At 38.2% G+C, this 15,760-nt stretch overlaps 1 protein-coding gene and 1 pseudogene across 1 annotated transcript; one reads left to right on the forward strand and one right to left on the reverse strand.

The window, feature by feature from the left end:
- Window positions 1-2,762: 2,762 nt before the first annotated feature.
- Window positions 2,763-4,419, reverse strand: LOC122731943 (annotated as a pseudogene).
- A 1,161-nt stretch (window positions 4,420-5,580) lies between these two features.
- Window positions 5,581-6,519, forward strand: LOC122731944 (vomeronasal type-1 receptor 1-like). Its single transcript, XM_043972183.1, has one exon. It carries the CDS (start codon window positions 5,581-5,583, stop codon window positions 6,517-6,519), a length of 939 nt encoding a protein of 312 aa, XP_043828118.1.
- Window positions 6,520-15,760: the final 9,241 nt, after the last annotated feature.

Genomic DNA, 15,760 nt, shown 5'->3' on the forward strand with positions numbered 1-15,760 from the left:
TAGCCATCTACCCACCCCCCAAACCACAGAGATGCAAATTCTACCATCGTGACCAATTCTTGCAGAATTGTTCCTATGAATACATGTAATCAGCAGCAAAGATTTAGAAGAACACGTACAGAGAGACCCTCCATATTCTGCAAGGTTCCTTGTCTTCTATGTGACACAGATTGGTTCTTTACCCTTCTCTCCTCAAGCACAGAAAACTTTTTTCTCCCAGCTGTACACTAGTGCTCCTTTGACGTTCACAGTTAATCAATGAGCATTGTTAATGTGAGTCAGTACCTTAGAGATAAGTTTGTTTTTGTTTCTGTAGGCAAATTAAATATTCTCTATGAGGACTATTTGTTTTCTACAAGTGACATGGTAATCACAGATCCGAAGGGAGATGATTTCAGAATTAGTTTGTTTAATTTATAATTCTGGTTCTGGCTAACTGCCTCCCCCCTCCCCAATTGTATCTACATAAACACACAGAGACACTCATAGAGTCATTGTCATAGCTCAGCCTACTGCCCTGGAAGCAGAGACCAACCTGGTAAGTTACCTTAAATATAACCACAGAGGTACAGTTTAGTAGAGGGAATTTTTCTAAGACATTTCTTCTAAGAGAAGGAAACCAGGGTCCTGAGATACTGGATACTAGGAATCAGACAAGGAATTTGCCTAAATAAGCAAGGTGCTGTCTCTTGTAGAAATTATTTTGTGCCTGATCTTGGGAAAGGACTGAGGTCTCTGCCTCTCATTTTCCTGCTCTGATTGCCTCTAGGTTGTATCAGGGAATTATGTTCAGGATCAAACATTAGCATGCTATCCTAAAGGAGATGAATTTTGCCCCAATAGCAAACTCATGAATAATCACGATCCTTAGCTTTCATAACCAAGTTAGATCAAAGGAAAGGGTTTTAATTATGAACTCTGAGTATAGTTTGATCAAGAGTTCCTGCTGTCCCAGGGAAGTGAAGGAAGCTAATATTTAAGGACCTGACAGAGGGAGCTCACAGGCCCATCTTGCTATGTTTTTAGATATTATGGTTTGTAAAAACAAGTGAGGTCAGACTTTGTCCCACTTGTGCCAGACATAAAAAATTCCTATTTATGAGTACGGTGAGACTTCATCTCTCTATTCTTGATCTCTCCCTCTATAATTATTTTCTTTGAAACTGTCCAGCACTTTCTATGTTCCTAAGCTTCAGTTTCTTTTTTTATCAAAAAAGGTACTGGATAACATGACCTCTATGTGGTCTTCCCTCTCTATATCTCTTTATTAAGAAAAGATTTGCACCTCTTTTCACTGAAAACTTACAAATTGATATTGACTAATTTGTGGCAATCTCCCAGTTCTCCTCGCTAAGTGGGAGTTTGGGTTTATATAAACCCACTTATGTAAAATGTCATGATATTTCCTCAGATTTTACTCCACCTTCTTAGCCAGGGACTATAGGGAGCTGTCTGACACTAGATAATGTAGATTTAGATAAATAATGATTGAGAGCATATATGAAGAAATCACTATATTTGAAGGCATTGTTTTGTTTTATGTTATTATTTTTTAAAGGGAAAAGCAATTTATTTTAAGAAGTACGTAATATAATCCAGACATTCTGCCAGATTCTTAGGATACAAAAATAAAATATTGATTGCATAAGGGAGGGCATATGACATGTACAGCTAAGTAACTGTAGTTGAGAATATAGGCTATCTTTTGCCCTTTTTTATTCCTACTATTTAGTACAGCACCTTGCACATAGTAGGCACTTAATAAATGTTTATTAACTGGAAATAAATATATGAATGCATACATATAAATATACATATATTTTATGTAGATGCATGTATGTATGTATTATAATGTATAGCCAGTACCAAATATTTGGGGAGGGAAGGGGAAAAGTACAACTGAGGGCGTCAGCAAAGGAAAATTGTAGAAAATAACAAGTTATGGCTTGAAGGGGAATAGGAAATCCAAGAGGCAGAGGGGAGTAGGAGAACTTTTCAGGAATGAGGGGCAGGCAGAATGAGGGGCAGGCAGAGAGAGAAGTAGGGAAGATAAGCTGCTTTTTATGAGGAACAATGAGCCAGTCAGGCTGGCAAATATTGTGAAATCAAGCTAGAAAGGCAGGCCAGAGAAGGGTCATGAAAGGCTTTTAATAACATCAAGGAGGTTTATATTTCAACTTAGAGGTGATTGGAAGTCATTAAACCTCTTGAGCATGGAATCAAAGTAGTCAGACATGAGATCTTAGAATATTGATCTGAGGGCAGCTAAATGATGCAGTGGACAAAGCACTGGCCTTGGATTCAGGAGGACCTGACTTCAAATCCACCCTCAGACATTTGACACTTAACTAGCTGTGTGACCCTGAGCAAGTTGCTTAACCCTCATTGCCCTGCAAAAAAAAAAATGAATATTGATCTGTCAAAAAGTTTATTTATTCTAAAATTAGAAACATGTCAAGAGTAGAATTAGGGAGTAGAAATCTGGGGATCAATTCTGCAACAACCCCACCTTAGTCTATGCTGGTCCCAAGGTCTGCTTCCCAGTTGGATGGGTAGACTTAGGGGACCTAGATAAATATAGAAAACTAGTGGGAAGGGTGAAGCCTCAGGATGGAGGAGAGGAGGGTGGAGAAGAGAAGCAGGGAGGAAGGAAGGATGTCTAGAGGCAGCTGCTAACTTTCTCTGCCAAGCCTAACAGATGAGAAAAAGTGGGTGAGCAGGTATGGAGGAAAGGTAAGCAGACAAAGATCAGATGTTGCCTTTTACAGTTTCTCATCAAATGTGTATTTGTCCCATTTTTTCTCTGTGTCATAGGGCTCCCATCAACTGACTGAAAAGCTATGATTGTTCACATAAAAACCCCTTAACACCACCTTTCTCATGTGTCTCATCCTTCTCCAGTGTGGCATCTTCACTGTGAACAGCTGAACATCATGTACATCAGAGTTAAAGAGGGTACCACTCTTCCTTCTGGCCTTGGTGATGATACAGTCATAGAAGCTGTGATAATGAGATAGAATCAGATTCTCCTCTATGTATGTGAGCCGCTCTATTCCTGCTGCCCTCAGCTTACTGAAGTCTTTCTGCAGGATAAGCAGGAACTGCTGCATCATGTTCTCCTTTATCTTTGCTATCCTTTAGTGCCCACGGCCATCGCAATATACAATGTGATCTCAGTTTACTCTCTCTTGATGTTCTCCTGCTTGGCCTCCCTTTTTTTTTTTTTTTTTTGCGGGGCAATGAGGGTTAAGTGACTTGCCTAGGGTCACACAACTAGTAAGTGTCAAGTGTCTGAGGCCGGATTTGAACTTACATCCTCCTGAATCTAGGGCCAGTGCTTTATCCACCACACTATCTAGCTGCCCCCTTGGCCTCCCATTCTTGCCAAAGTTCCTCTCAGAGCCTATTTTCCTCTTCCTCCCAGTCACAATCAAGAAGGAATATTGTGTCCATATCAGGGTTCTTTTCTAATTTTCTCTTCTTTTGAGGGGATCTCTTCCCGGTCTAAATCTTCCTCATCCATATCTTCTTCTTTCTCAGACTCCTCTTCCTCACCCAAGGTGAAGGATAGGCTAGAGATCTTCCTCTTCTCTTTAGTCTTCTGAAGTTCTATATCCTTTTGAAGTTTAACTAGCTTTAGCTGAAGCCCCTTGGACTGTTTCCTTTTATCCAGCTTCTCTCTCCCCTCTTTCACCAGGGCCTTCTGCTTGTCCTTCATGTCATTCAGGATCATGAGGTCCACAGTGCTGGACCTGGGCTCGGACTCCACTACATCATAATGAGCTGAAGGGGGATAATAAGGCAGGGAAATTTGTTTTGCAGGCTAGTAGGATTTTTGAAGACAGACAAAAAATTCTGACGAGGACTTGGGATTTTTCTTTCTTATGACACTTAAAAACAATGACATAGGGGCAGCTAGGTGGTGCAGTGGATAAAGCACCGGCCCTGGAATCAGGAGTACCTGAGTTCAAATCTGGCCTCAGACACTTAACACTTAGTAGCTGTGTGACCCTGGGCAAGTCACTTAACCCCAATTGCCTCACTAAAAAAAAAAAAAAAAAAAAAAACAATGACATAAAAAAGGATGCAGATTCCCTTGTAAAATTGTATATTTTTAAGTGTATGTTCTAGAAATTTGTATTTATTTAAAAACAGCTCAAATAATTGGAATTAGGGCAAGAAAAAAGGGCAGATGTACTTAAAGAAAAGAATAGTATGGGAGCAATCACCAGGCAGACATGTAATGCACAACATTCTTCCCAAATAGCCTTCCAATTTGGCAAGTCCCAACTGTGCACAGAGACTAGTGTACACTGAGGTAGGAGAGGGAGATTCAAAACTGAGACAAAATCTGATCTTTGTGAAGAAGAGTAACATACCTTTACTCTTTATACTCTTTGGGTTGTCCTTATGAGTCATCCTGTGTCAAAGTTCTGAGCACCATAGCAAGACAAAAGGTTTTTTAAGCACTTGATATTCAGACTCAACCCATAGAACTAACCTTATTCTCCACTATTTGTCAATATAGCTCTTTACCTCTTTTCAGGCTTTAGTCTCATTCACATTTCTGCCCCCATATTTTAGCTGTGTTTCCCATTCCTAGAATTCCCTCTCTATTTTCTACTTCCATTTTATTCTCATAATTGACCTTTTTAGATTCCTTGACTAATTCAGCCCTTATTATTTATTCTTTTTTCTCTGAGGTCTTATGATATATATGATTGATACAATACTAGGTCTATAACATTGCCTAGGATTATTTGTTGTGTGTTCTTGTTTTCCCATACAAATTTTAACTAACCCAAAGGCAGAAAATTTGGCTCCTACTGATGTAAGTGACAAAAAGGGATGTAAAGATAGGAAGCCTCAATATGGGTCTCAATGCCTACACTAATGAGGTATCTGAAACTGCACAAACGACTTAATACCTCTGGGTCTCAATTTCCACATCTCTAAAATCAGGATGACTAATATACATACTATCCTTCTCATTGATTCAAAAAAAAATAATGTAGAAAGTATTTCCTAAACTACATGTATAAATTTAGCCTGTAAAAGTTTAAAAGGAATCTTCATCCCAATTTCTACTCTTAGAAAAGTGAGGTCTTCAAGCAAGGCAAGCTAGATCTCTCTCTCAGGATACTAGAGGTACAGCTGAAGAATTTAAGGGTATTTTTCTGATATTATCTAGTGGAGCCCCATTCCAGCAAAATCTCCAATAAATGAGTGCCTTAGGTTCAATTAACTAGTTCACAACAATCAGTTTCTAAAAAGGGATAGTTACTGTAAAGATATAGCAAGAAGAGGTGTTACAGTTAATTTATTAATTAATTGCTGAGGCAATTGGGGTTAAGTGACTTGCCCAGAGTCACACAGCTAGTAATTGTCAAGTGTCTGAGGCTGAATTTGAAGATGACCCACATTCTTTCCCTACCTACATGCATAGCCTTTCTTTTTCTCATGAAACAGGTGAGAAGGAGACATTCTACTGGAAAACCTTGTTATTAACTGCCATATTGTTCTGTATTTCTCCCCAGGTTACTTTTGATCTGGCGATTATTATTCTGACAAAGACATCTAATGATTTCTCATGATGAAATCCTCAAGATTATCTACCTGAACCAGATTGTAATTGGAGTCCTAGGAAACTCCTTCCTTATATCCCTATACAGTGTTAAGTTCAAAAGTGTCCACAAAACAAGATCCATAATTCTAATTTTAATCCATGTTCTCTTTACCAACATCCTACTACTTCTTTTCAGGGGAATACCCAAGACAATTGAAGTCTGGGGGTTAAAATATTCTGTGGATTATACTGGGAGCATATTTCTAACTTACCTGCAGAGAGTGACTCGTAGCCTTTCCCTCTGTAGCTCCTTCCTCCTGAGTATCTTCCAGGCAGTCATCATCAGTCCAAACAGCCTCATAAAGACAGAGCTAAAAAGCAGAGCTCTGAAGTGTATTTTTCCCTGCTGTCTTTCCTGCTGGGTCCTGAATCTCCTTATAGATACAGCTCTGCCTGTGTATATCATTGGTTTCAACAACAGAACACATAGTAAAGAGGAACAGAACATTGGATTTAGTGCTTTAGACCTTCAGGCAACAAAGACTATAATGTTCCTAATCTGGAAATTTGTTTATGATGGATTTTTTGTGGGACTCATGGCCATTACCAGTGGCTACATTGTGCTTTTCTTATACAAACACCACCAACGAGTTCAACACATTCACATCACTACCCTGTCTCAAAGAGGCTCTCCAGAGATCCACGCTGCCAGAGCCATCCTGCTACTGGGGAGCATCTTTGTTAGCTTTAATTTAATGAGTTCTATTTGTGTAATGTATATGACCGTTTCTAAAGTCCCTAGTCCTGTTTTGCTTCATGTCTCAGTTTTTCTTTCCCTGAGCTTTCAAACAGTCAGCCCCTTTATGCTGCTCAAAAGTGACACCCAGATCATGAGATCCTGCTGGACTCACTGGCAGATGCAAAACCCGTCTTCTACGGAATTAAAATTTTAAACCAGAAAACAACAAAATAATAAAAGTAGGGCATGTTAGTGGTAGAAGAAATATTGGACAAAGGAAACTTGAAAGGCCTCATTCGATTGATAGGGGAAATGGGCCAAGGTGAAACTGCTCTCAAAGAAAGATTAAAAAGAATTCTCAGCTAAGTTATTTTCTATTTTGGCCATTTACTCCAAGAAAACCATATCTTGAGCAATGTAACAATAGTTTTACAACGTGATAATAGCTGTACAGTGTGATAATAGGTGTCTACTACCCAGTGAAGGATAGATCCATTCCTATACTGGAATCCTAGAAACTTCTTTAGATGCAGTCAGTTCCATTTCCTTTTCCCTTCTAACTCCATTTACCTTCTTTTCACCACAATCTGCTCTCCATAAATCTCACATCTGCTGATCAGGAAAGAATGACCTGCAGAAATATCAGTAGTGGATCTCTTACCAAGTAGAGTACCAACTGTAAACACTATAACAGAATCTCCCGGGCAAAGTTTTCCAACAAGATGAATTTCTGGGCCTTGGTCACCATCATCATAAATATTCTTTTCACTCAGCCCTTTCCCTTGTTTAATGGTTCATATCAACAAATATAAACCATTACAAAAAATCTTGCCAAATAATTGTGTCCTCTGATTGTATCCCCAGTTCCAATCACATTGTCACAGAATTTGAGAGTCAAAAAGGACATTGATGACCACTGTCAGCTGCAGCAAAATCAATCTCTAACCTATGTATGGCCAGAAGCACACAGAATAGGCCAGAGACAGGTGAGTCAGAAATTAGAGAAAAAGTTTATTTTCCAAGTGAGGAAAAAGGCTTGCAATCAAGGATGAGCTATAGACACTTGTGCCCCTAAAGCAGGACCCAAGGTAGCATGGGGAGATCTCTATACTTATAGTAGGGGCTGCTCAGTGAGTTGTTGCCCTGTCAATGAGGGAGCAGCAAGCAGGTGACACGTTTGAGTCATTCCATGACAGTCTGACTTTGTCCAGTGTTTGTCGTTGATCAGAGAACACCTGGTGAATTGTGGGACTAGTCCAGAGGGTGAGATCATCCAGAGAGAGATCCGTCCTCCACTTGAAAGTCACTTAAAGACAGCAACTATCCCCTAATCTTCTCTTCTCCAGGTGAAAGATCCCCTTTTCCTTCACATAAATCTAATATAAAATGGTCTCAAAGCCCTTCAAAATCCTTCTTATCCTCTTCTGGACACTCTAATTTATCAATGTCCTACTTAAATTGTGTTCTGTGCCCAAATGAACAAAGCACTCACACAGCAGACTAATGAGGGTAGTGTGCCCAGGTACTGAAACCTACTTTTATTGAAACCAAAACCCATTTTAAAACAGGCCCAAGTAGCAATGATTCTTTTGGCTGCTATCTCAACACTGCTAAATCAAAGTGAAGTCATGATCCACTAAAAGCCTCAGAACAGGTTTTTTTTTATTTTACTGTTGTTCTACAGTAAAAGAATCTTCACTTACTACTAATGAATTTCGTTTTATTGAATACAGCCAATTTCTCTAGTCTCTGAGGAAAGTTAAGGAACCAGAGCATAAGACTTTGTTAGCCATTAATTGCAGTCTCCAATCTTCTGTACAACTAATGAGCATGTTTGATGCATATATTCAAGCCTTTTAGAAAAATATTCAGTAGTGTAGGATCCAGCACATTTCTCTGAAGTCTTTCACTGTAGATATTTTGCATGTTGACACTGAAACAGTAATCAATACCTTTAAGTCTACATAGACAACCAGCTCTGAATTCATCTGATTGTGTTCTTATATAATCCAAATTTCTTCATGTAGTCAACAAAAATAATATAAATATAGCTTATTAAAAGCGATGCTAAAATCTAGGTAAACTAGATCTATGGTATTTGATCATCTCATTTATTCATCATGGGAAAATGAAATGAAGTTAGTTTAGCATATCCTGTTCATAAGAATTTTCTCATGAATCAAAATCAAGCTAATTGGCTCATAATTTAAAGAGTATTCACTGTTTCCTTTCTTTTTTCTTTGTTTTTGAAAAATGGGATGACATTGATCTGCACAAATCTTGTCATTCTACCATTTTTCTGATCTTGAAATCAAAACTAAAAGTTGTTCACTAATCAAATCTAATAGGACTTTCAAGACATGTGCATGTAGTTAACCTGGCTCAGGTGACTTAAATTCATCATTTGATTCTATTCATTTTTAGCTTGTCATTTTCAGGGCAAACTTTGTCTTTTTCAGGAAAAAATCTATTAAAAAGAAAAAGAATTGAGCAGAGAGACTATTCTGTTTTCGTTTGCCATGATCCAATCTACCACAAACAAAGGTCATATCCCAGTTTTGATCCTCCTTTATCTCACTATATCTTTTTCAGTGATGGAAGGAAAAAAATGCTTTTTATTTTCCATAATTTCCTTTCTATTCTCAGCTCGCGCTGAGTGTTCTGTCTTCTGGATATTTTATTTACAAGGTCATAACACATTTTATAAGAGGATCACTGCTTTCCAAAAATGTTAATTACACAACTCTAAATTGAGGTGACTAGAACTACCAAAGTCTAAAAAATTGTTTCTATTTTTCTATAATCTACATTCTAGTATTCCTCTTGGTTCTAAAATAATATAGACTATATTTCATGATCAATGCTAGCTCAAATATTTTATGGTATAAGTTGCAAAATCAACTCCAATTCTGAGACTCTATGTTCTCTGTTTGAGGGTAAATTATAGTTCAAACACTTTGTAAATGATGGAAAGCATCAATGATTAGCAGGCAAATTTTGTCATCAGTTTGAGACAAGCCTCTTTTTTTACTGAGTATTGACATTGGTACCCTGTAGGGTAAAGCTTATAAGTTTTGGTGACTCTAGGTATCATAGTGGATAGTGCATCAGGTTTGGAGTCATTAGGATGTAGGTACAAATCCACCCTGAGAAACTTACTAGCTATGTAACCCTGCACAAGTCACTCAGCCCTCTTTGCCTCGGAATCCGAGCTGGAGAAGTAAATGACAGGCTACTCCAGTATCTTTCCCAATAAACCCCCAAAGTGTCATATATTGCCAAAGAAACTGAATAAAACTCTAGGTTTCTAGTGATTGTGGATTTTCACCAAGATGATTTAAAAAGTAAGGCTACTTTACAGGACAGACTTTAGCAACTGGATTATAAAAGTGAACCAAAATATATGTTTAATATTTTTAACCTTTTTTATTTCCAGGAACAGATCAGTATGTAGAAGAGTGGCCCGGGGATTTGGGAATAGAGTAGAAACCTGCACCTGTGCATAGTCACATCCCTCCAGGAACCATTAAAGGTTGTTTTGGATCAAAAGCATAGGAGAATAACATGCTAATCTATAAGAATAGTGTTATCAATACTGGACATTATCAACTAAAGAGATGGCAAGAATCAGCAGAGGGGAAGACAAAAAGGTTTCCTTGCAAGCATACGGTAGAATCAGACATGTCCCGGAAATGGAAGGGGAGTCTTTGGACAATGTTCTCCACCTATCACTTCCATAGAGCAGAAGGCATTTTAATTCCTTAGGCTTTATGATCCCAGGTTTTAGCTTTATAGTCATAGAAAGAGGCCTTCAACAAATTCAGGTTTAGGCAATTGGTTCAAAAGTGACTCTACATTCAATTACAAGTTTTTGGGGTATTTCTCGGGACAGAAAATAAGTACCTTAAGAGCATATATTTTGGAAAAACAAAAAATATTGTTAACAGGTCCCCTAAACTATAGGGCAAGTAAAGGCCAAAAAAAGGTATTGGGAAAATAAAAAAGAATTTTTCTTTGCATCTCATTATTGTCTGAAATTCAGACTGTACAGGTCCATATAGACTATCAACAAAGAATTTTGCCTTCTGCATTCAGGATACAAAATAACAGGGTGCCCAATGAGCTAGAAGATTATGGAAGCCCCTATAGGATGATTCAGGATTCACCAAATTGTCACAGCATTCCATGAATTCAATTCCTTATAAAGGATCTTACTAGTAGTGCCTCTTCTCTTTTGTGTATCTGTTTATGAGCATGAGAAGACTGGAATAATTTTTATTTTGTTCTATTTGTTTAGGCATATTTCTGAGTCCTTTGTGTCTTATAATTACATTTTCCCCATTTTCTCAGATGCTAAATAAAGGCTGTTCACACAGTGTATGAATTTGTTAGCTAGACTGTTTAGGTATAAAGGAAGATAGTTTTTTGCCTATATTTGCAGAACCCTAGATGTGAGCTATATTTTTTTTAATGTATAAGGTATTTTATTTTTTCCGTTACATGTAAAGATAGTGTTCAACTTTTGTTTATACAAGCTTTACAATTTCAGATTTTTCTCCCTCCCTCCCCTCCCTCCCCCCTCCCCTAGACAGCAGGTAATCTGATATAGGTTATGTCTATATATCTCTATACATATACATATAGATATATATATATACACACACATATATATATATATACACATAATAACATTAATCCTATTTCTGCATTAATCCTGTTACAAGAGAAAAAATCAGAGCAGTGATGCAAAACCTCAAAATAGAAAAAAAAAACAGCACCCAAAACAAAAGAAATAATATGGTTCAATCAGCATCTATACTCCACAGTTTTTTCTTTCTTTTTTTTTCTTGGATTTGGAGATCCTCTTCTATCATGAGTTCCCTGGAACTCTTCTGTACCATTGCATTGGTGAGAAGAATATAGTCCATCACAGTAGGTCAAGACTCAATGTTGATGATACTGTGTACAATGTTCTTCTGGTTCTGCTCATCTCGATGTGAGCTATACTTTGAGATTTTCAAAAGAAAACATGGGATTTGAGGAAGAATATGCTAGAGAAATGTAATTATGTTTTAAGTTTAGCCTCTCCCCAATTAGATCTAGTTATCATGAGCCCAGGCTTTGGCTGTCTCTATCCAGGATGACATCTTGTATGTGTGTGTGTGTGTGTGTTTCCTATTCTAATACTTTTCCATCTCTAATAGTCATCTTTGTTAAAGGAGAAGTAGCTGCTTCTTCCTCAGATAGTCTGTTTCTTTTTTCTTCAGGAAAAATCTGATTTTTCTCTCTTAGTGTCAATGGTCTAGTGCCCTTTTCTCCTCCATGTGCCTTTCCTTACACCTTTCTCCAGTAGACTGACAGCACGTAGGATGCCCCATCATTCTCTTCATAATTTTTTTTTTATTTCTTTGTTGCATAGTTTTGTATTGTTTTCACATTGAAATTCCCTTTCTAGTTTCAACAATAGGAATATTTCATTCCTCATGGAGAGCAACCTTCTACATCTATACAAAGTAGGGAGTGAGAGATGGATTTGTAACCAAAAATGATGAGATGCAGCAGGCAGGGAGAAAATTCTGTGGATGAATTCAAGTCCTGAGAGGAATGTAAAATACACTCCACCATTGGAAATTTAACCTAGAAAACTGAAATTCAGACAGGTACCAAAAGTTTTCTGAGGCCTGATGATCAGTGCATACCCCCACTCCAAGAGTGATAAGTTAGCTATGGAGACAAGCTATTGGAAGTTCATTGTACTGATAGGACACAACACCTGTTTTTGAACTTTAGTTGGTGCTAGATCTTGTGAATATTTCTTAATGTTTCAGAAGAAAAGATCTAGGTACCATACAATTTTAGCTTTCAAAAACTGGGCCCTACTAGAATCATAAGATTAAAAATATGTTGGGGAATCCATTGGATTTTTTTACCTTCTATCCTTCTCAAGTACAGAGGGAATGAATGAACTTGACTTTTACTAGAACTCTACAATTTATAGAAGCCTATGTACTAGGTGGCACAGTGGATAGAGAGCTGGGCCTGAGTTAGCAAGACTCATTTTCTTGAGTTCGAAATTGGCCTCAAACACTAGCTGTATGACCTGGGCATGTTATTTAACTCTGTTTGCCTCAGTTTCTCATCTATAAGATGAATTGGAGAAGTAAATGGCACACTACTATGGTATTTTTTCCAAGAAAATCCCCAAAGGAATCATAAAGAGCTGGACACAACTAAAATGACTGAAAACCAACAGCTATAATGCTTCAGTCTAGAAATTGTAAGCATACAGTCACATAGTTTAAGTATTACATAATATTATTTTTATTCTTCATACTTAACCAAGAGTAAAGCATCATAATTAGATATCCTTTCTTTTCCTGTAAGAAGATTATGCTATTAAGCCAAGGTCATGACACTAGGTCTCAATAAATACAAAGTTAGAGAGGAAATGAACTAAATCCAATAGGAGGAAGGTTAGAGTAAGACTATTTGGCTAAGTCCACATGGACCACACTGACCACATCCCCAATGACCAATGAGATAGTGTGGTGACCCAGAGTGGAGTTGGAGCTTTAGCATAGGAAGTGATCTCTCAGATAACAAAAGAGAGTCTGGGAATTTTTTTTTGGGGGGGGCAATGAGGGTTAAGTGACTTGCTTATGGTCACACAGCAAGTGAGTGATTTGTCTGAGGCAGGATTCAAACTCAGGTCCTTCTGAATTTGGGGCGGTGCTTTATCCACCGTGCTACCTTGCTGCCCCTATCATTTCTTTTCAATGAGATAGACCATATAACCCCCCAAATAAAATTGAAACTCCCTTTAATTAACAAAGCCTTCTAGTTAAATACCTGGGTTAATGACTAACAGTACCACATGATTGGTAGATTTGGTACTGCAAAGGAGACCACAAAATAATCTAAGGTGAAAGTTAAAAAATTATAACAAGAGTGGTCCCAAGAAGGTCACATGAGAATGTACTTACACCTTACTTCAATGCAGATGTGGGAGGTAACTAGGGATAGTATACTGCATATATTTTTAGACATTTTTTGAAATATTAACTGTTTTTTAATTTGGTTTCTCTTTTCCCTCATATTTTCTCTTTAAAAATGGCATTTGTTGCTTGGACTAGATCTTTAGGAAGAGTTATGGCAAAGGAAAATAGTTGAAATTGTCATGATGCCAGAAAAAAAAACAGCTTTAAAATTTTATCAAAACAAATAAATGATTATTGCCTATTGAATATATAAATAATATTAAAATAAAATAAATTGGCTCACCAACTTAAAGAAGTCATGATTTTCCTATGGTCTCTTAGCTAGTATTGGTGTTTGATTCAAACACGTATTTCTAACCCCAATCTACAGAAGAATTCAGGATGCAATGGAATATATGAGACCATAACATTGTGAGCACTTCAAGTGCAGGGATTGTATTTTACCTATTTTTTTCTATCCCCAGAACTGAGCACAGTGCCCAAAACAAAGTTGGAAGTTAAGAAATATTTGTTGACTGACAGTGCCCTGCCTGGGAGTGCCAGAACCGCATATTTCCCTGAGCACAGCTCACCAGATATCCCTCTTGTGAGATGTCTCATAAGTTGATCTGAGAAATATTATTTCCTCGTATTTCCAACTAGATGGCTAAGTAGATTGAAGGTAGGGCCTGGAATCAGGAAGACTCAAGTTCAAATCCAGGATCAGACACTTACTAATTATGACCCTGGGCAAGTCACTTAACCTCTTTTTTTCCTTATGCCACTGGAGAAAGAAATGGTAAAAGACTCAAGTATCTTTGCAAAAAAAAAAAAAAAAAACCTAAACTGCCCCAAAAGTGTCATATAGGAGTGCTAAGGTTCATGGGGTCATGAAGAGTGGGACATGACTGAAAAAAATCCTTTTTTTCTCTCATTTATGAAAAGGAAGGCAAGCTGCGTGGACTACAGGGGGAGATGCAAAGAAGAGATCCAACTGGGACTAACAGAAAGATGTATTCAAAGAGACCCAGGATAGAAAAACTGAGCAGAACACTCAGTGTACATACACTAGGGTCCTCATTACCAACCAGCTCTCAAGAATCCCTGTTTGGGCCTCCTTGGAACCCTATTTCATCCTCACTTGTCCCTCTCCTCATCAGACGCAGAAATAGTTTCTGTCTCTGCTGTGCACAGGTGCTGTTGTGGAGATTGCAATTAATCAATAATCATTGATGATGGGGATTTGCACCTGAGACCAATGTTCTCTTCTTCTGGCACAATTCTCATTCCCTATGCAGACTTGTCATTTCTTCTACAGATGACAAGAAAATCACAGGTCTAGGAGGAGATGAACTTAGTCATACCCATCCTTATATCAACAGTCCCAGCCCTGCTTACTCTGCACATACACACATCCATTTCTGAAGCTCTACCCATTCCTCTTATAGCAGAGACCAGCTTGGTGAGTACCTTTATTTCTTAGCCTCAGAAATTGAGAAGAGTTGGGAAAGAACCCCTTCCAACAGACGGCTATGTTCCTAAATCTTTGGGTGCTAGAAATAAAGCAGGAAGCTTATAGAAGCTTTCTGCACAGACCTGTTGCTCTCTCTAGGAACTAAGAGGCAGGAAAGGATGTGTTGCCTACTATGGGGGCTCAATGGATGCAGCTTCTTTTTGTTTCTCACCCTGTTTAGGGGCCCAATCTAGACTGTGTCAGGGAAATGACTGAGTCCAGCCTGATAAGTAGGAATTGCTCAGCTTTACTTAAAACAGCCTCTGTAGATGGAGAAAGAAGGAGCCCAATATTGAGCCACCTCATAGAATCAGCTTAGGGTTTTGACTGGATTGGTGGGGTTGAAGGAGAATATGACCTTGAAGACATCAGTTTTGGATGTAAGGGGTGGGTGGGCAATATAACTTCAAAGGTCATGCCATCTCTAAATCTTAGATTCCTTAGAGCTACATCTAGATTCCTTCCCGAGAAAAGGGCCTCAAGGCTTTGCCACACTTTTCCTTTGCCAATATACAGAATGAGCCCAAGCAAGTCACACCACCCTGTCCTCCACCCTTCACCCATTTTGTTAAGACAAGGTTTGTTAAGACAAGTCATAGTTGGTAGTCCCTGGGGGTGGGCGAAACCACCAAATCTATTGAAAACCTTGATATGCTCTCTTTGAAAGTATTTTAAAGTGAAAGATGGACAGAGGCCACCTAGGTATCTATTTCACTTCTTTGATCATCCTGTGGAATTTGTAAATGGGCCTTGATTAAAGACCTAGAGATTTCTTGTGCTTGGGGAGAAGAATAGCACAAAGGAAGTCACCAGTCAAACATGGCAAGTATATTGATTATCACTTTAGCCACTTAGAATCTCTGACTTCCTTCAATACTTAGCCCATGTCACCTTCTGCAGGAGGCCTTTCCTGATCTTCTCTTTTAAGGTTAACTTGCATATACCTCATTTGTAGCTTTGAATCA

This window comes from Dromiciops gliroides, chromosome 6, assembly GCF_019393635.1.
Source record: "Dromiciops gliroides isolate mDroGli1 chromosome 6, mDroGli1.pri, whole genome shotgun sequence".
Lineage (NCBI taxonomy): Eukaryota > Metazoa > Chordata > Mammalia > Microbiotheria > Microbiotheriidae > Dromiciops > Dromiciops gliroides.